The sequence below is a fragment of the Diabrotica undecimpunctata genome, chromosome 2, assembly GCF_040954645.1.
Source record: "Diabrotica undecimpunctata isolate CICGRU chromosome 2, icDiaUnde3, whole genome shotgun sequence".
NCBI lineage: Eukaryota > Metazoa > Arthropoda > Insecta > Coleoptera > Chrysomelidae > Diabrotica > Diabrotica undecimpunctata.
The window spans coordinates 64,252,275-64,276,673 of record NC_092804.1 but is presented as its reverse complement, the minus strand read 5'-3'; the positions used below and the strand labels follow the sequence as shown (position 1 = coordinate 64,276,673).

General features: G+C 33.0%; 1 protein-coding gene across 1 annotated transcript in view; it reads left to right on the top strand.

The window, feature by feature from the left end:
• The window catches only part of LOC140434632 (voltage-dependent calcium channel gamma-5 subunit-like), a 1,250,929-nt gene that overhangs the window by 547,852 nt on the left and 678,678 nt on the right, over positions 1–24,399 (top strand). The window contains exon 4 of the mRNA XM_072523038.1: positions 4,149–4,260. Coding sequence (XP_072379139.1) covers positions 4,149–4,260 — 112 coding nt within the window. The remainder of the gene's footprint in view (positions 1–4,148; positions 4,261–24,399) is intronic.

The window sequence follows — 24,399 nt, the reverse complement described above, 5'->3', positions numbered from 1 at the left end:
ACTTAAAAAAATAACAAGAAACTATTGCCAAAAAACATTGATTTACTTTTACAAAGTTAAATTACATGTGATGATGTAAGAAACTATTCCCTGTTGGCGAGTTGGCCAGTCTTCTAACGTATTATAAAATTCTTTGTGCTCTTCTGGTAAGTACTGAAGTGTCTTCTTTAAATCGCCTATCTTCTCTTTCAAAATGGGACACTTCGATTGATAAGCTTGAGTAGTAGGTAGTTGAACATCATACTGCCCTGGCTTTTTTAAAGTAGATATACTCCTTATAGCGCCACCAATAAACTTACTAACTGTAACATTACCTTTTATTTTTAAGTCAAATACAAATTTTGATAAAATCAAAGGTAAATATCGAGCACAGTATATTAATTAAATCTTGCTTAAGTACTTTCGCTTCCTAGAGCATCTTCAGGGGCATTTCGTCAGTTTTGGCCTATCCAACAATCTGTTGAGAATGTCATAAACATAAAATTGTACATTACACTACACTACACAAGGACAAACAGTTTAAAGTTTTTAAAATGGCAAAGATACATTATGGTTTTCATCAGAAGAGAGAATGGATCCTGGTCTCACAAATTTGTTGTATTCTGAAATTTTAAAAGGTTCTTTCCTTTGTGCTTTGTTAGCGACACATTTAATAGAATTGGTAACTTTTTTGTAGAGAGTGGGCCACCATTTTTAAAAATCAAGAATATCTGTGGTATCAACTAGCTTTACTAAAAACTTATGTTTCTTTTAAGGACGTAATATTAGTTCCATGACTTCATTGACAGAGTAATAGCGATCTGTTCGATGTCTTCTTCTTCAAGTGCCATCTCCGCGGCGGAGGTCGGCAATCATCATATCTATTCGGACTTTTGAGACGGCTGCTCTGAAAAGTTCATTTAATAGTAGTACATCCGTACCACTCTCTCAGGTTGCGCAGCCATGACATTCTACGCCTCCCTATGCTTCTCTTTCCTTGGATCTTTTCCTGCATAATCAGTTGGAGCAAGGTGTATTTCTCTCCGCGTGTAATATGTCCGAGATATTCTAATTTTCTTGTTTTTATTGAATTTAAAATTTCCATTTCTTTGTTCATCCTTCCCAGAACCTCTTTGTTTGTGACGTGTTTTGTCCATGATATTTTCAGAATTCTTCTGTACACCCACAGCTCATATAATTCCAGTTTTTTCATTGATGTCGCATTCAAGGTCTAAGATTCCATTCCATAAAATGAAGTCGAAAAAACATAGCACCTCGCCAACCTAACTCTTAGTTCCAGTTTTAAATCCCTGGTACATAGATGTTCGATGTAATACACGTTTAACCAGACCAAAGTCTCTATCATTCGGGATAAATGAATGACCTCTTAAAGACAATCTATAGAAAATTTTTTTGAATCGGCCCATATCTGTCAATGCCAAGAGAAAACGTATCATCGAATGATTTTGTTTTATCCTGCACACTTGTCGCTATATAGGTACAAATTTTGAATGCTAGGCAAAGCATAAATATTCAAGTAATCCAATGGGAAGGAGCAAACTTCGTTTGGTCCTTTCTTAACAAGGCCTTCATGGTATAGGCAAAACATAGCAGTTCCATCACCAACATTGTGAATTGAAAATGGAAGCACGGATAATTGTCTAAAATAGTACATTTCCTAGATAGGAATGCATGGAAGTGAAATATTCTGCATATATTCGAAACAGTAATGTGCCCTTGCTCACTTTACATAGTTTTGTTGTATCCCTTATAGATTTGTAAAATTTGTTACTCCGTTTTTTAAGGACAAGCAATTTGGCAGCTGCAGAATTTTACCCCCATTTTACATATTCTCTGTAATGACTCTTTGTCATAAATTCTAGATCATAAGAATCTTGAGCTAGGACGACTTGGTCATCCGCAAAGTTTAGGGAGAACAGTACGTCATTTCCTATGGGAATTCCCATTCCCTGGCAGAGGTTTTTCCAATTTTGGAGGGCTGCCTCAATATATAAATTAAACAGTAAGGGTTAAATACTGCATCCTTGTCTTAGTCCTTTAGTTACTTTTATTGGTTCTGATAGTCTATTTCCGATTTTTAGGTTAGTGTTATCCCTGTATACTTATGTGATTATTCCTAAAAGGTATTGACTAATGCCGAGTTGTTGTAAAGCTTGCCACAATTTAAGTCTTGGAACTGTATCATATGCCTTTTCTAGGTCGATAAAGGCTAGATGTACTTCAGTACCAACCGCTATTCTTTTTTCTAATAATTGTTGGAGTATAAACATGTTATCACTGCAAGATCTACCAGGCGTAAATTCACTTTGGTGTTCGCTAATTAGATGTCCTACATCATCTTGTATTTTTCCATTTATTATCTTTCCAAACAATCTTTCGAAAGTAGGTAGGGCACTTAATCCTCTGTAGCAGTTAGGATCTTTTCGATTACCCTTTTTAAAGATGGACACTTAGTGAGCGGTTTTTTATTCAGATGGTACTTTAATTTGTTGGCAGCATTGATTCATTAGAAAAGCTATTCGTTCTATTAGGAGTGGACCTCCTGCTTAAAGTAACTCTACAGCTTTATTTCCAGGTCTTGGGGATCGCCCGTTTTTTATTTTAATTACTGTAGTACGGACCTCGTTGTTAGTAGTATTAATGTTACTATTTGTTTGTCTCTCCATCATGTATTCCTCTCCCATATATTCCAATCTGGACTCTTGGAGTAAATTTTTATAGTGACTTTCCCACTTTTCTATAGGAATTAAGTTGCTTAAGGAGTTATGGGTGTTTTTCGGTAGATTAGTGATAGTTTTCCATGCTTCCGTAGTCTGAGAACCACCAATTAAATTTTCAACTTGGAGACATTTTTGTTCCCGGAAATTGTTTTTTGCTTCTTTTATTTAATTGCGTACTTCTCCGTTTTCTTTGATATGTTCCTCTATTCCATTCATGATGGTTCGTGGTGTTTTTTGTCGTTGTTCTCTGTTCCTAATACTTTATAAGCAATTTTTTTATTATTATTTTAAGGTTGTTGTATACTTTTTCTGTCTATCTTATTTAGTTCCTTTTCTAATCTAGATTGAAAAAGATGTTTAATACTTGGTTGAATTAAAAGGTGCAATTTATATCTCTCCGTTTTGTACTGTGTAGTATTGTTTCTCTCACTTTCGGTGTTCTATTTGCAGTATTGTTTAAAGAGGCACAAAAGATTAACTAGAAGATAGTAGTGATACGCCCACAGTTCGATCCTCTTAATACTCTGCACTCTTGGCACATAAATTTGGATTTCTATCTCATTATTATATAGTCTATGATCGACTTCTCTTGGAAGTCATTTAACTTCCCATCTGGATTAATATGTCTTGCTTCTAGTTTATTCATTCCCTTTTTTACCTTCTGTTTAATCTAAATTTTAAGCTCAGTCTCTTTCCTTTTTCCTCCAACCCTAAGGTAAAGGGTTATAGTATCTCGTTGGTAATACAAAATTAAATCCTCATTTACTTCGTTATAATAACTTTGTTAAATAATGCTAGTAAAACTCAAATTAAAAAAGTAATTTTTAATGTTAATTTGTAAATAGTTACAGTGCTTTTTTGGAATTCTGTTTGTCCTTCGTTTTTTCTTACAAAAAACTGAACAGTTTTCAGTCTCTATTGTTCATCAGTTAAGCTAGGTACTTCTTCACTTCCATCGTATTTACGGCATATTTTTTCATCTGTATGGATGTTTGCTTATTTGCAACTAACTTTAGAAGAACTGATGATGTGTATGGATTCAAATAGGAAATGTTTTCAACAAAATGATTAAGTTGCTGGTATCCTTTCTTTTATTGTTCAACTTTTGACCTATATTTCTCCCTCGACACAAAATGTTTTATTTCATCAAGATAATATTAAAATAAAACACACTGTAAAAATATAACAAAATTTCTAGAATTTTGCTCTCTGTATAAATTTTAATAACTTAATATCACTTTCTTTGTTATGCAATGGGCTTACTTTAATAGAGCTTATAATATAATATTTTAAAATCAATAAACAGACAAAGTTGAAAATTTGACTAAAATATGACGAGAATAAAACAAAGATAATAAAATTATAAAATTCGTCATGCAAATTCGGTAAAACCTTTTCAAACAATAATTGGGATTTTCTTGGTTTCAGATGCTCCCTCTCCAAGTTGCGTGCTAGTGAAGTATTCCGGCTGGGAAGACCTGGGGGATCTCGGCATATGGACCAATTTAGATTTGGCCCCTGTCTTTGTATCGCGCATGAGGTAAGGTTTAGAGATATTTACATTAGAGATGAGATGCGATGTGATTTTCTGCCTCATAATTTAAAGTCACGATTTATACTTTAAACCTGCAGTTAAATCATCAGTAATTATTATACATTTTACATTCAAAAGATATAACAAAAATTTGCTTGTGCATGCTGTGAAATAATAAGATCTCAACCATAAATTTTTTTTAATATAGGTAATAACATGTATTTATTAATACTTTTATTTTAAAATTGAAATGTCATTTACCTTTTTGCGACAAAATTTTATAATGCAATTTCTCGGTAACTAATATATTAGTGTAAGAAAAATAAAAACGATTATGTACGTAATGAACATTACTTCACCCGTCCACATTATAGGTCATTTAACTTCTCTTTCAAGGGTGGAATCAAAATGAGGGCAATTTTTATGGCAGGCTGCAACCCCAACATAGAGGTAAAATTGCAAGAATTATTTTGACGTGACAACGTCTTAAATTAGGTTGTGGCTCGGAGTCACTCATGAAAAAGTGTAACGCCCGCTCACGTCTGTTACGATGAGTCACCGAACGAGAGAGATGCCCGCCGGACCGGCGAATGCCTTGCGTCTCTCTCCCACTCAAACATGATCGGTCCGCTGGTGCGATGCTATTTCTCCTATCATCGTCCTATCCTCAACAAAATCACTCAAATAGAAATTAGTTAAGTTTAAGTTTACATGTACAATGTTTTAGTAAACAAAATATATTTCTATAGTTAAAATTTGTGCAATTCTTATTTTCATTCAATTCCTTGTTCCTATTGTGCAATTTAATAATATTCATATCAATAAATATTCTACCGAGAAAAAGACGTTGTCACGTAAAATCTTCGCCCGTAAAACCGACTTTACAGGCAACCGATTTTTTTTCATAAAATCAGTACAAATTTTCGTTGGGACACCGTATGTATATACAAGAATATCAACTTATAGATAGAGTTCGATATTTCAGTAGTTATCAGGGAAGGTCGAAAAAAGTGTTATATAGTCAAACCTGCGGGTTATACCCGCTTATTAGAATACCGGTTACAGAAATATCCCAAAAATTTCAAGTCCCGAAACGTCTTTATTCTAAATAAATTTATGCGTTTATAGGAATACGTTTTAATAAAAGAATATCTTTTAATATGTATATTCATACATAAGAATATTTTTTAGGTAAACGAATAACTTTTTATATAATATAATAATATAGTTTCTTTAAAATTTAAAAATTATTTTATAAGGGTCTACCAGGTAATGAATTCTTTATTTGATGAGATCCTTCTGAGAAACATCCACAGGTAATAAAGCACTTTTTCATTTTTCTAAAAATTTCTATTGCCCACCCACTTCGTTGACTGTATTTTTAGAAACAGTTAAAATTTTAGAAAAGAGAAAGAATTTAACTTTAATTTAAAATTTAAATCAAAATTGTTGGAAAAGAAAAAAAATGCCGATGTATCTGCCGCAAATACATGGATAACGAATGTGTTACCTTCATTAATTAAAATTTATGAACCAATGTGCGTATACAATTGTGACGAAGCGAAGCTGCGCTTTATTACCGAGCTACTCCAGACGACACCTTTTGTTTCTCAGGGGACAAATCCGTAGGCGGAAAAGTTTAAAGGAGAAATTGGCGATTATCTGTTGTCCTTATTGCAAAAGAAGTCATAAATTGCCTTTTTTATTATTGGAAAATCAAAAAGTCCAACGTGTTTTAAATCCGTAATACAGTTTTAATAAAAATGTTTGGATGACAACAATCCTATTTAAGGAATGACTTATTAGATTCGACAAGAAAATTATAAAAAAAAAAAATTCTGTTATTTTGTTCATAACTGCTCTATCCATAACCCCGACGTGAGTTTGAATAATGTAACAATCCATTTCTGGCGCGCCAATATAATTTCACTTATTCAACCGATGGATCAAGCAATAATTTCTGCTTTTAAGAGAAATTATAGAAAATAAGTTGTACGACATGACAAGAAAAATTTCAGTTATCTCTGCTATTTATATGCTTTTTTTTTTCAAAGAGGCAGAAACTATATCACCAATAGAAAATGAGGAAAACTCAAAACTCGACAATAAATCCACCCAACTCAATATTTAAGCCACATATGAGGCACAAAACGAAAAATTTTTCCGGTTTCGTGGAAATTCCATTCAATCGATAAGTCCTAATGCCAATCTAATGTCAATTTTTCTAATTATTATTATTAGATTACATTAATTGAATTACATTGAGTAATTAGTAAATGTTATGACAATATTTACTTGATTTGGGTACCGTTTAGCGACAGTTCTCCATTTTCACCTACGTAACCAGGTCTTCTGACCAAGTCCTCTTCCATCCTTGTTCCTCCATTGGTCCCTGATGTAGTTTACTGATAATTTGGCTGTGGTGCATTGAATTAAGAATTTTGGCCTTGTTGGCGTGAAGTGATATGACGTCTTTTACAGTTGGTGCTCCTTGGTCATTGTGGATGGTTGTATTGCTCACATACCAAGGGACGTTAGTTATCATACGCAGTGTTTTTTATTCAAAGATCTGCAAAATTTAGGTGTCTGAAAGCTTGCTACAGCCCGAGAATTCTACTCCGTAAGTCCATATTGGTTTAAGTATGACTTTGTAAAGCAGTATTTTGTTCTCCAATGATAGGTGTGACTTTCTGCCAAGTAACCAGTTCATTTGTTTTAATTTTTTATTGAGCTGAGTTTTTTTGGCGTTAATGTGTTGCTTTCAGGTGAGCTTTCGGTCCAGACGCAACCCAAGATACCAACGATAAGTTTACAACGTCTTTAGCAGGAATGGGGGCATTGTTTAAACTAACTTGTGGACAAATGCGTCTTCTTGTTGTAAATGTGATTTGAGGTGATATTTCGTTATTGACTTTAATTTTCGATTTTGTCAAATCAATTTTCTATTTTTTTTTATTTTAATTTGATGGCCTCAATCTACAATCTACAATCAGAGGAATTCTTTCTGTATTTCTGAACTTTTTTTTTTAATAAACATACAATCATCCGTACAATTTAATGTACAATTTTTAATAAATTACAATTTATTTTTCCTGCGCTAAGACATAACCCGATTCAACATCTCGGAGGTTTACATCTTCCTTTTTTTTATGTGTGCAAGTAAATTTGCAGCTTTTTAGATGTTATATCTGGGTCTTTGTTTGAACCTAAAACGCCTGTATCATCGGCAAAAAGTCGCCACTGTCATCTGTAATAGGTATGTCAGCAGTGAAGATTAGGTACGGTAAGGGACCGAGGAACTTCGGATTGGATTGAGTGATAGGTTGAGAAATCATTATTGATTTTTACTTGGAAGGAACGTTCGTTAATATAGGACTTCAGAATAAAGAATATATCGCTAGGCAGTGAAGATTTTAATTTATATAGCAAACCGTTGTGCCAGACTTTATCAACATCCTGCTGAATATCGAGAAATAATGAGGCACATATAGTCTTTTCTTCTAAACTTTTAAATGTGACTGGAATTTAAGACTATTTCTTGCAATATAGAAGGCACTTTATAAAGTTAAGAAGAATAGAATAATGTTTGAATACTTCGTACTTATTTAATTTTTTTTTTCAGTTTGTAAATTTAAACATTTTTATTTCGAGTTCACTTTTACAATTTTCAAAACTAATTTGCTTAAAAATTTTTTGTAAAATTATATAGCATGGTCTATATGTACACCCTCCGTAACTTTGGAATCGTTCGTTTTCTAAAGATTATGCATGGGACCTTTTTTATTTCAAATTTAATGTTAAACATTTTTGTATATAACGTTGTTCACGCTAAACCGCGTAGTTTTAGAAATTCTATCGACTTCTCCTCTCCCCCCCTCCAACCCATCCCGACGCTCAAAATAATGTAACTTTTACTGAACAATATGTGGACCATACAGAACAATTTAGTGTTGAAGGAAAACTTTACTTTGGATAACAGGGTTAGGCCTTTTCTTGGACCAACTGTACCATACTAATAGAAACAACACTTGCGTTTAACTCGATTTTTTACAAGTCTTTCTGGCGAGAGGTAAACCTAGAAAAACGTGTAGGAGAATGGTGTACTTGAATTGAAAAAAAATGCTATCGTTTACTTTTATTTTAACGTTTTTACTCTACCGTAAAGAGTACAAATTATGGTATTCTGCAAGGTTAAACTGTAGATGTAATTACGGAATTAAATCTAATTCTAATTCTAATATCATACAATAGCTTCCTGCGAGTGTGGATTCGCATCTAGGTTCGCATATTAGACGTAAAGCTGATAATAGATAATCGAATTTGAACTTGTAGTATTGCAACATGCAATCACTCAGAACTGTAGTTGTTAGTCTTTACGTCTAAAGATGTTTAAAAAACACACTCTAATACTAGTATAGTATTAGTCAAGTTAGTAAACCTTAAGATACTAAATGTCAAAATTTTACATTTTAAATCCAATAACCTTTTTTTATCATGATAAAGGATTTTCAACATTCTTGACTAATCTATTTACCAAACATATTCTTGTGATATTTGTACACACAGAGAATAAGTAGTGCGTTTTTCTAAATGTGTGTCAAAATCCTCTTTTCAAATACAGTGTGTTTCAAAATAGTTTAGAAATAAGCCCAATATCTACGTCAAATACACTGTAGTAAGTTGAGAATAAATAGCAAGATTACACCAAAGTTTCCAACAACAAAAGTTAGTGACCTTATAACACGGTCAAATAGATCTTCACCTTAGATTTTTTAATACACCCCTGGGACCGATTGTGTCCTAAAACGATTCGTAAGATCCAGATCCTCTGTCAAATCGGATACTCCCACATCTAACAAGTTTTCAAAGTAAGTTTCCTAAGAGGACCCTTATAACTGTCTAATATTCGATATTATGTTTATGTTGAGTTTAATACTCGGTCGAAGTCCTTAATCTCGGGTCTTCCGATTGAAGTTTGCTCTTTGCATGCCTGTGTCGGTATATTAATAATTAAAGATGTGTACTGAAAGCGCTGATTATTGAAATTGATCAGTTTCAGCTTTAGAGGTATTTCACTTGGTGTTGACTTTAAATATCATGGCACTTGCAGATTTGAAGCCGCCGGTTATTAGAAAATAACCAACTATGTGTAGATATTATATTTAAATTATACACTAGAGATTATAAGTTTCTAAAATTTTTTCCTCTCTCTTCTTTTAGTCTCCGGAAATCGTTTCCAAAAAAAGATTATTTAAGAATTTTCTTAAAATGGGTCTATAACCGCCAAAGTTGTTGAAGAGGTTATGCCTTCTCAAATTGAAACTTGACTTACTTGGTTGCGGTGTTATAGGCAACAGCCATGCTTGCCTTATGTCATGAGGTGGTAATAATTGGGAAAATCTCTTAGTTAAATAATGTACCTACCACCTCCCACCTTCATAAAAACCTCCTGTACGTATAGTGCAAACAAAATATATGCTGGAATAGCAAGAAGTCTTGAAAAACCATATTACAAAGTCATTTTATAAAGATGGCTTTAGTATTCATATTACTGATTATAACTAAATTAGTTAAAAGGTTCTAAAACTGTTATTTTATGGCATGACTAAGTTCAATATTATGATAACATGGTACTAAGATGCATTTGATTGTAATGAAAATTACATTTTTAACTAAAGTTTGTCGTTTCAATTTCCTCTCTGAAAATTGCTTTCAAAAAAGAATATTTTAAAAAATTATACGAAAATGTATAATCAGCAAAGTTGTTAGCAACTCATATTTCTTCAAAATTGCCGGTTAACTTACTTCGCCTTGATCTTGTAGGCAACAGCCTTTAGCTTCTTCCTCTTCTTCTTCTTCGGCTTTTCCCATTATGAGTTCGCCGTTTTCGTCATCCACAGCACTCTATTCTCCCAGTCACCTTCTCTGAGGTCTCTATCTATCATAGCATTTCCGACGTATGTTTTCCATCTTGTAGCAGGTCTTCCTCTCCGTCTTCTTCCCGGCGGGTCCCAGTTTAATATTCTTTTCGGTCACCTATGATCTGGCATTCTTTGTACATGCCCGTACCACTGCAGGGCTCTGTTTTCCAACTTTTTTGTAATTGAGCATTTTACTTCCATTCTGTTCCATATTTCCTCCGTTCTTATTCTATCCGCTCTTGTGATTTTTAGACATCTTCTCATAAAGTCTAGTTCAACTGTTCTTATTTTATTTCGTATTGTTGTTGTCATTGGCCATACTTTCGCTCCATATAGGGTAATATTCATCACTATGCTTTGAAAGATCCTCTTTTTGTTTTCTTTGGTTAGAGTGTTGTTCCATATCACTCCATGAAGTGCTCTTGTGGCCTGTTTTCCCCGTGCTATTTTCATTTTTATATCTTTCATACAAGTACCATCTCGGCTAATCATTGACCCTAAATACTTAAAAGCCTTACAACTCTTAATAGTCTCTTCTTCTAAACTTAAGTTCAAATCTGCAACCTCGGGTCCAATACATAAGTATTCGGTCTTGCACATATTTATCTTGAGTCCCCAAAGTTCATATTCTTCCTTTAATTTCCATAAATCATATATTCCATATCCTCCCTATCTTGTGCAAAAATGACTTGATCATCTGCGAAAAGTAGTGAAAGTATATATTCTCTTGTACTGGTATGCCCATTGTTCCGCATTTTCTATACCATCTTTTCAAAGCCTGATCTATATATATATATATATATATATATATATATATATATACATATATATATATATATATATATATATATATATATATATATATATCTTAAAAAGTGTACGTGAGAGACCACATCCCTGTTTGAGGCCTTTTGTTGCGGTGATTGTTTTTGTTATTTCATTACCTAACTTTATTTGCACTTGTGTTTCTTTATACAGTCTTTGTGTGTTATATTCACCCATTTCTCTCTAAGGCGCCATAATTCTCTCTCCTTTAATTTCCATAAATCATATATTCCATATCCTCCCTATCTTGTGCAAAAATGACTTGATCATCTGCGAAAAGTAGTGAAAGTATATATTCTCTTGTACTGGTATGCCCATTGTTCCGCATTTTTTATACCATCTTTTCAAAGCCTGATCTATATATATATACATATATATATATATATATATATATATATATATATATATATATATATATATATATATATATATATATATATATATATATATATATATATATATATATCTTAAAAAGTGTACGTGAGAGACCACATCCCTGTTTGAGGCCTTTTGTTGCGGTGATTGTTTTTGTTATTTCATTACCTAACTTTATTTGCACTTGTGTTTCTTTATACAGTCTTTGTGTGTTATATTCACCCATTTCTCTCTAAGGCGCATTCTTCTCATTGCTTCCCATAGTTGTTTCCTGGGCACGCTATCGTATGCTTTCTTCTAAGTCGATAAAGGTCATATGTGTTTCAATGTTTTTTTCTTTGTTCTTTTCAGCTTTTAGCTGAAAATATATAAATCGACCTTCATATCTCATGAGGTGGTGGTAAGTGGGAAAATCTCTGGAAAAATAATGCACCACCTCCATTAAAACCCCCAGTAAATTTAATGTAAGCAAAATAAATGTTGGAATAGTAAAAAGTCTTTGAAAACCATATGATCATATTATGTTTGTACAGCAATTGCTTTTGATTAGAACTAAATTAGTTAAAAAGGTTTTGAAACTGTTTTTTTGGGGGCATGACGATTTTTTCATCATATGGATATGATTTTTTGGCATGAAAGTAAATATTATGATTACATGGAATTATTTTTTTAATTTTCACTTACACAAAAACATTTTCAAAAAAGATTATTTTAAAAAATTCAGAGAAAATTTTTAATCAACAGAGTAGTTGTTAGCAAGTTAATTTTTTTTTAAATTAACAGGCCTATATTGCAACAGCCAGTCTATTTGTATTATATGTCTATGAGTTAGTTCATAGACATATAATACAATTCGACTGACTGTTACAATAAAGGCCCATTCAGTGCATCAGAAAAAAATTACTGACGCAAAACAGTCCCTGCATTTTTTTCTAATGGGTCAGGTTTATCGACTACTTGACCTAAATAACCAATGGGAAGGTGACGAGGTCGTTAAACCCGCTCCATTAGAAAGAGATGCAGTGATTGCTTTGAGTCAGTTTTCTCTGTCGCACTGAAGTAACCTGCCTGTATAGCAACCGTCAATTGATTAGTATTATATGTCTACGAGCTAACCTAACCTAACTTAACCTAATAATGTGGTCTATCAGACAGTGTGCCTGTATTTATTCAATAAAATAAAGTCTCTCTAGTTAATTGACTGATATAAATTTACAAGAAATTACTATTGTTTGATATTTTCCCATGAAATTCACACCTACTCTATAAAATATTTTTGTGTAGCATTTGCAAATACACAATGGTTATTTACATATTTGGGTCTTTTCGCTTCCACTTTCAGAAACGTACTCCAGTGAATACATTTTCTTTTTATGCTGTAATTTTACAGCGCTGCGCGAGTAGACATTTAAATTTCGAAGCCCGCTATTGCAACCTTTAAAAATCAATTGACTGGAAAATTAGTAAAAATTTCTGTCGCCTTTTCATTCTTGTCCTCTGTCGCCACGGCAACACCAGTAATTTCACACAAAGTTGCACAACACTTCCTCACTTTTTACTTAAACTTTAAAGAACACAAACAGAAGCGAGGGTAACCATTAGCAAAGACTGATAAATGGTTTTTCGGTTCAAACTTTATTCACTATTTGCTTGAAATCGTTATTTCCAGGTTAGTGTCTCGAAAATGACTAATTGGAAATGCGTATGGCTTAAATTTTTAGAAAAAAAACGGTCTTTTGAATAAATAAAGAATCAATTAGTAATAAATTTTGAAAATGCACACTCACTTGGAATGTTTAAGATGTTTACCTGCTAACTCAAGCCGAACCTTATATCTCCAAATTAGAAGCTTAATATTCAAAATTTTATTTGGCAAGGAATTTTTCAGATAAACTAGGAGTATAGGCGTCTATTTCTCGAAGATCAGTCAGTTACTATAGGAACAGTTAAAGTTGTCTTCTAGGAAACGCCTTATCACCTGTTGTCGATGTGTGACTAAAATGTGTAAAATATCTGTGACTGTATATGTTTGACTATGTTTGAAGTATTATTTTTATTGAACATCCCAATATATTTACAATCTGTAATTTAATTTACTGTAAGTAATTTTTCCGAGTATATTAAACAATATAGGTAAATAGTATTTAAGGCAAAAAATTACCCATTGACAATTTCCTGTGTATTCTTGGTACTGAAATAGTGTCACGCCAATAGATTCTATTGGCTTCTGGGATTAGTTTATAGTTATCAGGTCGGCTGGGGTCTTTCGTTCGAGCCTTCGTCCAATTGATTGTGTCAAACAATTTTGGACTAGATTATTGGGGTGGCCTATTAGTCTCTGATAATATTGTTGGCAGAGTTTGGCGACTTCTTCGTTGACTGTTATCATTTTGAGGTCTCGTGCGATCGTCTTGTTTGGAACGTACCAACAAGCAGTAATTACTATTCGGAGGACTTTCGAGTGAAATATTTCAAGAATATCAATACTGAATCTAGATTCTGTTATTTATAGCGGTTGTTTATTGATAGTTTTAACTTTGGCAGTTTACTGAGTTTAAGACCCAGCTGTTTTTGCTTGGTAAATGCTTGCGGTTAAGGGCCTGCGTAGCGCAAGCGGTAGGATGCTTGACTCGCAAGCCGGTGGTGCGGGGTTCGAATCCCACCGCCGGCAAAAACATCTAGACATTTTAAAAATGTCTATAGGCCCCAGGTCGACTCAGCCTGAATAAAAATGAGTACCTTGGGTAAAACCAGGGGTAATAATAGACGGTTGAAGCGTAGCACTGGCCATGTTACCTTCCTTGTATACCGTAGGCCCTAGATATAGCAGACTACCCTGCTATATTCCCAAAGCCGCGACAGCGGTATAAAACGGGAGACTATTATTAAATGCTTGCGGTTTGTAAATGTTACCTGCGCAAATTTTGTATCGTTATTCAATTTCAAATTGATAGGGAGATTCCAGATAAATTTAGATTTCATTATCTATATTAATACGTTCATCTGCAGGAAAAGGCTGGAAAACCATATTAAGATGTTTAGCAAAAATTTCTGCGTTTCTTTATTGCTTTTTGCCCAAGCGCCATTTTTAGTGCGAATTGGAAGGGTTGGAGAATTAAGGACGGTCTATTTGCTGGTTGCTTTTCAGAGTCAATACTCGTTAGCGTGTATACCGTTGACTTTGGAGTTATTTAATAACGCTTTTAACTATGCTGTAGTTCCATTCAAATTGGTCTTGTCTTGTGGTGCTTTCGTCAGCTGGGAGTTGAAAGTAATGATAACAAAATTATTTCGGATAAAGGTGCATGGTAACCTAAACCCTAGTAAATAATAGATGTTTTAAAAAACAGAACACTCTGTGTAATAAAAAAAACAGTTACTTCTATTACCCGTATGAGGAAAAACAATTCAACATTTAACTAAAAAGAAAATAACACTATTATCTGGAAGTATCTGGAAGTATCTGGAAGTTATCTCTCTGATAAAAAACTTATGTGGAGTATGTATTTCTGAAATAGCATCACTGGAGCAACAATAGCTATATCAACGTGACAAAACAAGGGTGCAATATCTAAAACTCAACGATGACTTAGAGGATCAGAATAAATAAATTCATAAAGATGACCACATAAATTATGTCTTTAAGCATAAATATAGCGTCGATTCTTGATCTTTCTGACCTAAAACCTTGTTGATCTTCTGCTAGTTTTATAATTTTATTCAGTTTATTTGTTATCACTGTTGTTGTTAATTTTAGTGTTGTGTTTAATAAATTAATTCCTTTGTAATTTTACGGGTCCGATTTTTCTTTAAAAAGAGGCATTAGGATACTTAGAACAAATAGAAAAGGATATATTCTTCTTCCTATGCCGTCCCCATTAACGGAGGTTGGCGACTACATTTATAAAAGCTTCTCTGTCTTTTGCAACGTGGAATAATTCATCTACAGTCATGTTTGTCCAGTCTCGAATATTTCGCAGCCATAACTTCCTCTTTCTACCTATTCCCTTTTTGCCATCGACTCTACCCTGCACGATGACCTGCAGAAGACTATATTTTTTATTTTTCAGTATGTGTCCAAGGTATGCAGTCTTGCGTACTTTTATCGTTTTCGTAGAAAAGGATATAACAACCTTAAAAATAAAACACTGGAGAAAAAGAGCACGAAACAGATCAGAATGAAGAAGAAACCTGGAACAGGCCAAGACCCAAAAAGGGTTGTCGAGCCAGTGATGATGATGATAATTAGGATGCTTGATCTTCATTATTGAGGAATTCTGTTTTGTTGTTTTATGTTTTGGATTAGTTTTAGTAGTTGTTTGGTAAGATCTGGTTTTTCATACTTTAGGAGTTTGATCAGTATTCTGTCCTCTCTATATTATTTTTTATTATTTAATTTCCTTCTCAATATTTATTTCTTCCTTGTCGTGGTCAGGTGTGGTGTTGGTGGTTTATTATCGCTACATTTAGCAAATGGGGATCGAGAGTAGTTTGCCCATGTTTTTATCTGAATGTGTTTTGTTTTTATTGGTTTATTTACCTCTTTTCTTTGTGCTCTAATCATTCTTCGTAGTTTTTTTTTGTATTAGGTAAAAGTCATGTTTCATTTGTTTTGAGAAGCTTTGCAAGTTTTCTCTTCTTCATTTGTCTAACTAAAGTATTCGTTTCATTTCTGATTAGTTTGTAGACGTTGCATGCTTGCTGTGTTGTGTTTTTAAAAAAACTTTTCTTCTTTTCTTCACATTTTGTCTTCACTTGTTTTCTAAAACATGGGGTTTTCGTTTTAACTATGTTAGTTTTATGGTAGTGTTAGCTACGTCGATTAATTTTGGTGGATGTTTATTTCTGTTGGTTACATAACATGTAACGAAATATTTTGCCTACCCCCCAGGGTTTATTTGGAGTAGCTGGGTTGTGGATAAGTGAATTTCAAGAGGGTTGGATTGAGGCAACTACAAAAATGAAACAAAGGGGTAATTACATGAATCTCCTAGAACAAATGGACAAAAAAAAAACAATAGGAAGGACCTCTAGCTATTTACAACAAGGACGCCACTTCGAGGTGACAAATTATAACGATTACAACAACTAGTTATAACTATTGAAATAATTATTAGAAATGCAAAATAAATTTTTTTAAATTAAACTCAAAAATAAATAATAAACATTTATTGTTGTCTCACCACAAACAGTTACAGAAATAAATGGCACAAATTACTATATAGATAGTTACAGGGATAAAACCAAAACAACAAAGAAAAACTTACATGTACCATCTGTTTACAAACTCTGTTTACAAGTGGGAGGTGCTACAAAACTTACAAAAAACTGCTAAAAATAAAGAATTCACTTTTTAAGCGAAACCATATACAGTCGATCCGCCGGATCTTTGCACATCGTCATCATTCTTATTATAGGAAATAAATCAAAACATGTGAGTCAAACGTATGTCGGCTATAAGAATTATTATAAAAATTAGAAAATGGCTAATATTACAATTGACGTTTTTATACTTCTCTTTTATTTCATTTATTGCATTTAGAAAAATTAAAGTATTTTTATTGAATATAAGCAAATATATGGTACTGACATATCGTCAGATGATGTTCCTGTTGTTGGTAAATATCGGTTTAGATTTAAGAAGGTTACAAAAAAGAATAGTAACAAAAATGTGATATGAGAAGACTAAAATGTGAGTAAACAAAAGAGACGTTTTTAAAGATTAGATAAGAACATCTAATAGAAAAAAGAGAAAAAGAACAGTCAGATGAATGACAAGATACTGCAACTCATGGAAAAAAGAAAAAAATCAAAGAACAACACAAGAATGTACAACAATATTCACAGACAAATAAGAACACAAATACGAAAGGCCCAAGAAAATTGGTTAAAATCACAGTGTGAAGAAATATATTTATTGAAAGAAAAACACGATACGTTTAAAATGCATAAACAAGCAGCTGGTCTTTAGAAATTAAATACAGCTAACAAACTGCGAGATCAACAGAGAAACATCATCACAGATAAAAATCAAGAAATTTGCATATGGACCAAGTGTATCAAAGAACTCTGATGATAGTAGATCCCAACAACCTCCATCCCACATATGTAATGACCACTTACAAATCACATCAAATGAAGTGGAAAAGGCAATATTACAACCAAAAGATGGCAAAGCTCCTGGACCTGACAATGCACATGCTGATCATAAAACTATTTAACACCAACGGTACTCAACTCCTAATAAAAATATTTAATGAACCAAGAACATGGCTGAAGTCACGCCGACGTTTATTGCTGTACCAAAGAAAACAAAATCCGTATCCTGCAGTGATTTGCCGACCATCAGCTTAATGAACCATCTTTTAGAGTTATTTCTAAAAATCATACATCAAAGAATATATAGACTGTGCGAAGAAAAATTCAGCCGTAGTACAAAGTTTAGTTTTCGGAATGCAGTGGGTACGAGAGAGGCTCTCTTTAGCATAAAAACTCTATTTCAACGATGTAGAGATGTGAACTGCAATACATATGCATGCTTCATTGATTACCATAAAGCATTCGGGTTAATGAACAGAAAGAGTAAAAATTGGGACCATTCCTTAGAAATTAAATGTAGGATAGAGAAAGCCAAATCTACATTTCAAAAATGGCTAAGCTATTCAAATGTCATGATTTATTCACACCCATAAAAATCAGGTTACTACCATGTTATATCTTTCGTATACTATTGTACGGAGTTGAGTCGTGGACTTTCACAGACACTACCTGCAGGAACATTGAGGCTTTCGAAATGTGGCTTTATCGTCGAATCCTGAAGATATCTTATACCGGTCACGTTACTAATCAGGACGTTTTATTACGAATGGAAAAAGAAAAACAGCTGATAACCACAATAAAAACAGCCAAAATAGAATACCTTGGTCACATCATTAGCAACAACGAAATATATGAATTGCTGCAACTAATTTTACAGGAAAAAGTAGATGGAAAACGAGGCTCAGGAAGGCGAAGGATTTCCTGGCTGAAGAATCTATGTATGTGGTTCAACACAACAAATATTTTCAGACCAGCAGTGTGCAAAGTACAAATTGTCATGATTGTCGCCAATATCCGAAACGGGTAGACACTACAAGAAGATCTAAAAAACTGAATATAAATCTACTCCAGTGCTCCATCATCTTGATAATTTTGTTTATTCAGTGTTAAATATGGTTTTCAGACTTAAGTAATCACTTTGTTTTAAAAAATGGTCATACAAAAATTAACACAACGAACTTCAAATAAAGAAATCTATGCATAATAAATTAAAAAATAGAAAACTTGAGCTGGGTAAAAAAGAATTTATTATAACAATAATATAATTTAAATATTTATTGAAGCCTCATACACTATACAGCCATGTAGCCAATCATAAATTTAAGAATTCTTCACTGTCAGAATCTGAGCCACTCATATTACCAGTGTCTATTATGATTGGTTTAATGTTAGTGTCAACCATATTTTTTTCTCGGATATACCACTTTGTAATAATTTCATGAGTATGTTTTACACATTTTTCCCAAATTTCTGTGTTACATTGGTTTAGTGCCTCTTTCCACACATTTATAACAGCATTATCAGAATGTCCATCTCTACCAAGATTCTTATTGTAATATGACTTGCAGTTTGCCCAAATTAATTCAATAGCGTTGAATTCACAGTGATAAGGAGGTAGTCTCAACACTTCATGGCCGTGTTCTTTTAGTAGTTCATGCTAACAGATGTTTTGCCAATAAACGCAACTTCTTTATCCCTTAATTCATTATTTATACTTTGCAGAGTAACATGTTTCTCTAAAAAAAAAGAACAGATAAGTACAGAATAAACCACACTGTTATAACTAGTTCAATGAAAAAGAAGTAATACTTTGATTTTATAAAACTATAAATTATTTCAAATTAAAAAACTCACAAGAAAATTGACTTAATATCCATTAATGTATTCAGCAGAAATTTTCTTAAACTACTCTCAACAATCTTTTTTACAACATACATTTATATAAAGTATTGATTAAAAAGTACCTTCTGGTTATCATGGTACATGATACCATTATCTTATGGTAGGTATATCAAATTCAGATTGAAGAAATTTTTAACTACTTACTTTGTTGGTACATGTCGTATACTGTATTACGCACTGCCATCTTTGATCCCTCAGACAGATCAGTTGTTTTGTTTTTCGGACGAGGTCTACTTTTGCCTGGCTTTGAAAGAATGTGATTATTTTCTTTCCTTTTAATAATTGTACATACTGTTCGTCGTTATATTTTTAATGCAGCAGCTACTCTCTTAAATAAAGAATTGTTTAATGATTTTCATAAACGAACATACATTTCAATATGTTACCTGTTGAACAGACGAAAATGGCTCCAAAGGCCTTCCATTTACTTTTTCTAATTCGAAATACTCCAACACATTCAACACAAGTTGCTAAGCTTGAGAAGTTAAAGGCTTGCCAGGCATACTCTAAAAATAAAAACCTTTAAAAATATTTCATATTGTCCGTTGACGTAGTTTAAGCTATATTTAAATAATTAATGTCAATTTAGAGGTTAAAAAAATTTATTATTCGTTATTAGCTAATACATGAATTCTTACCTTAATAAATTGAACACGAAGGTAAGGGTTAGTCGTTATAACAATTGTTTGTTAAAAATATGTATATTTAAAGTATGAAAAAGGATTGATTATTTAAATCAAACGAAAATAATTTATAAAAATATTACACTCTGTCAAAACAAAATTTCCAATTGTCATGTCAATTGTCAGTAGACGAATCAATCAGAGATCATTGTTCTATGGCTGTCTTTGTTCAATGCATGGTGTTGTGTATGGACAGGCGGTTTAAGTTAATAGTTTTAGTTTCTGTGAGTAGGAAAGAGACGTAACATAAAAAATAATTCGTGAATAATGTCATACTTGTGCAAAGATCCGGCGGACCGACTGTATAGAAGTTAACCTTCTAAAAACAAAACAAACTAATGTCAAAAAAGATAAAGCTAGCTGTCATATGTCAACATAAAATTTTAAAACAGAACAATTAAAATGACAGCTAACCACGCCCTAAGACATATATTTTGAATTATTACAAATCCTTATGAAAGCTATTATTATTATTAAAAAAAAACGTCTATCGTTACTTTGAAAGTTTAAAACAAAAAAAAGTTACCTTAATTTCACTAAAATTTCCTTACTTTACATATTTTCTACATTTGAGGTTATAATTGGAGATTCACTGCCACGCAAACAACTGCATCTATAGACTGGCACAACGATCAAGGAAAAGAAAATGAGGGTGGAAGCTAGCACTGGAATACAAACCTTGGAAAACTCGTCCCCTTAAAAGACTAGAACAGGTACAACTGAACACAATGGCAACATGTGATTATCTTCAAAATTTCACTCAGACTGCAACTACACAATAAACTAGTACTATTAACTTTGCACTGCTACACATTTTCCATGAAAAGGGACAAAAAGAGCAAACATTTCAAATTTGATGGAAAATTTGGACAAACGCTGAAGACAACTGCCTCTAACAGTGACCTCCGCGAGAGTGATGTGATTCTTAAAAATCATTCGCTTTAGTATAAACAAAACATAAACTGGAATATTTCTTTCATTTGAACGACGAAAAATGTCTTAAAGCGGTTTCGATCCAAAGGATAAAAAGGAAATAAACATATGTTTTACAAAAACAAACTTTTAAAATGTGTTTATATTACTTAGCGACGCAAAAGGGATCGAAATATTATTTAGGTCTTTTTACACATACCGATAGGAAATTAAATAAATTGAAAATATTCTTCGGTGTTCTAATACATATACGAGGGGATATCAATATATACTAAGGAATATATATATATATATATATATATATATACATATATATATATATTTATATGTATATATATATATATATATATATATATATATATATATATATATATATATATATATATATATATATATATATATATATATATATATATCATCATCATGGCTTATTCACTCCTGGCGGAGTGTATGCCGCCCTTTTGGGCTCTCTGATTTATTTATTGCGGAGAATCAGTCCGCTGTTGTTTTTTTTTATTATTATAGCAGCGTGTGTGACTTGGCCCTGTCTACAATTTTCCTCCATTCTTTCCGGTCCTTACAGCGCTCCTTCCAATTGTAGATTCTCAGCTTCTTTATGTCTCCTAATACTTGATCTCTCCATCTTGTTTTGGGTCTCCCCTTTGGTCTCTTTGTTAATGGTCTCCATCCAGTTATTCGCTTTAGGGTAGAGTCTGGGTTAGATCTTTCTGTGTGTCCCAGCCACCTGAGCCTTTGCGTCTTCACGAACTTAATTATGTCTTCACCCTCGATGACTTCTTTAATTTCTTCATTGGTTAATCTTTTAAATTCGCCTGCACTTATTCCCACCGGTCCCATTATTCGTCGAATTATCTTTCTCTCTAGGATTTCCAACCTCATTTCATCTTTTTGTGTTAGGCACATCGTCTCTGCACCATAGGTGATCACTGGCCTGATTGCAGTCTGGTAAATTTTTAATTTTGTTTTCTTACTAATGTACTTTTCTTTCAGGAATTTTTGGTAATTCCAGTAGGTTTTATTACCCAGTATGATGCGTTCATTTATTTCATCCATTCTATCATTTCTGTCATTCACCATCACTCCCAGGTATTTGAAACGGTGTACTCTTTCAAATGTATATGCACCAAGCTTAATTTCTTTCTCTATGTTCGTATTCTCTCTTGAACACTTGAGGTATTTCGTTTTGCTTTGGTTTATTACTAGCCCTCTCTTCTTTGCTTCTTTATCTAGTATTAATATTATGTTCTGCAAGGTTTTTAAATATCTAGTAATCAGTGCAATATCGTCTGCATACGCTATCAGTTGGGCTGAAGATTCGATAATCGTTTCCATAATTTTGGCTACTCTTACTGCCCCCTCTATGGCAATGTTAAATAATGTTGTTGACAGGGAGTCTCCCTGTCTGACACCTACCTCCATGTGTACTTCATCTGACGGGCCTTCCCTTGTTAAAATTCGTGCCTTGGATTCCTTCATCGTCATTTTCGTGAGACTTATTAGTTTTTCTTGGATGCCTAATTGATTCATATCCTTAATTAGCTCCTCCCTTATTACACTGTCAAAAGCTTGCTTGTAGTCAATAAACAGTATATGTAGATCTATTCCTTGCTCGTAACTTTTTTCGACGATTTGCGTTACAATGTGTATTGCATCTATATTGTTGACTTACCTTCCCTGAATCCATGTTGGTATTCACCTATTTTTGTTCTAGTTTCTTTTTCTATTCTTTGTCTGATCAAATTAGTTAATATTTTGTACATTGTTTTTTAGGGATTGGTGTTATCAGACCACAATTCGTTGCCGCAGTCGTTCGGCATGCGTTCTTCTTCCCATATTCGTTCTATTAGGTTGTGGATTCTGTGTGCTAGTTCCTCTCCCCCTTTCTTGAAGAACTCATTTATAATGTCGTCTGGTCCTGCTGCTTTCCTTGTCTTTATTCTGTTTATGGTCGCCAATACTTCGCTGTATGAGGGAGGCTCTGATTGTTCTCCATTCCTATTTTCTGTTTGTTCTTCATTTTCTGCATTTTCAGCCTCGTCTTTCTTTTTAAACAGTTCTCTATAGTGTGTTTCCCATTCCATTTTTCCAATATTTGCCGGTATCTCTTTTTTTCTTTGTGATTTTATGTATTTGTATAGTCTTGCATTGTCATTACTATTGGCTTCGAGTTCCTGCAGTAATTCTTCTATATATATATATATTAAGAAATAATTCATAATATATATTAAGAAATATTAAGAATATATCAATGCCCGTCCGGAGGTACGTAATCGTTGGAATAAAATAAGCGAATCTTTAAAAAGAATGAAGCTGACTTTATTTAATGACAAGTTATTTTCTTATATACACTACAAAAGTTTATTTATTCTGCCACTTACCTTGTTGTAAAGTTGTGCGGTTTAAATACATAATGCAGTTTATCCCATTGATTTTGTCGTCTTAGAAATTACAATCCAAAAGAAAAGCATAAAAGATTAGAAGACACTTTTATTTTAATGAAGGCTGTATAATCGTTTCATTATTTATCCTAAAGTGTTTTAATAGAACCAGCTTAACTGCAAACGATATTTGAATCTCATTAGCATCTTAATGGTGTGGTGTTAAAGAACTTTAAGATCGGGGATAAACGGCTTAAATTCTAACCTGACTGCTTCATAATTCAGTTCGTATACGAAACAATTTGGAGCGCATAAATATACACAAAAAAAGGAAAACTGGTACTATATCGTGTGTTGTTCCAGCCAACTTCCTTAAGGTTAAAAGCAAATAACACAAACAGTGAGAAATAAATTTTATTTAACTTTATAGGTAGAATTTATCGTTAAACCAAAGGCATTATATTAAACTGTTTAGTACACAAGAATATAAGTGCCAAACTTAAACTTTAGAAAACACGAACTTAAGTGTTCTGTAAAATCCTGTAATTATTACCATAATTAACATTATCAACATAATATATTCATCACCTTCATAATCTATTATTATAATTGGTTTATTTATTCTTTATTTTATAAATAATTCGCTTTAATCTCTCTCTTTAATCCTGACTGCCCGGAAGGAGTGTAGTGGTCACCATGATGTTGTGTATTGTCTGTCTCCAAAGATCTCTGTTTCTTCTGGTCATTTCTTCTAACTTATGCATAGGCAATTTGCATATTCCCGTAATTTGGTCGATCCATCTTGTTGAGAATCCATCACCGCACTACAAAGAGTAGGATTGGATGAGAAGGACATTCGGATCATCATGAATTTATACTGGAACCAGCGTGCTCAAGTCAAGGTCGAAGACCAACTGACCGACCAAGTGAAGATCATGCGAGGAGTAAGGCAAGGATGTGTGCTATCGCCGACTCTTTTCAATATATACTCTGAGGAGATTTTTAATG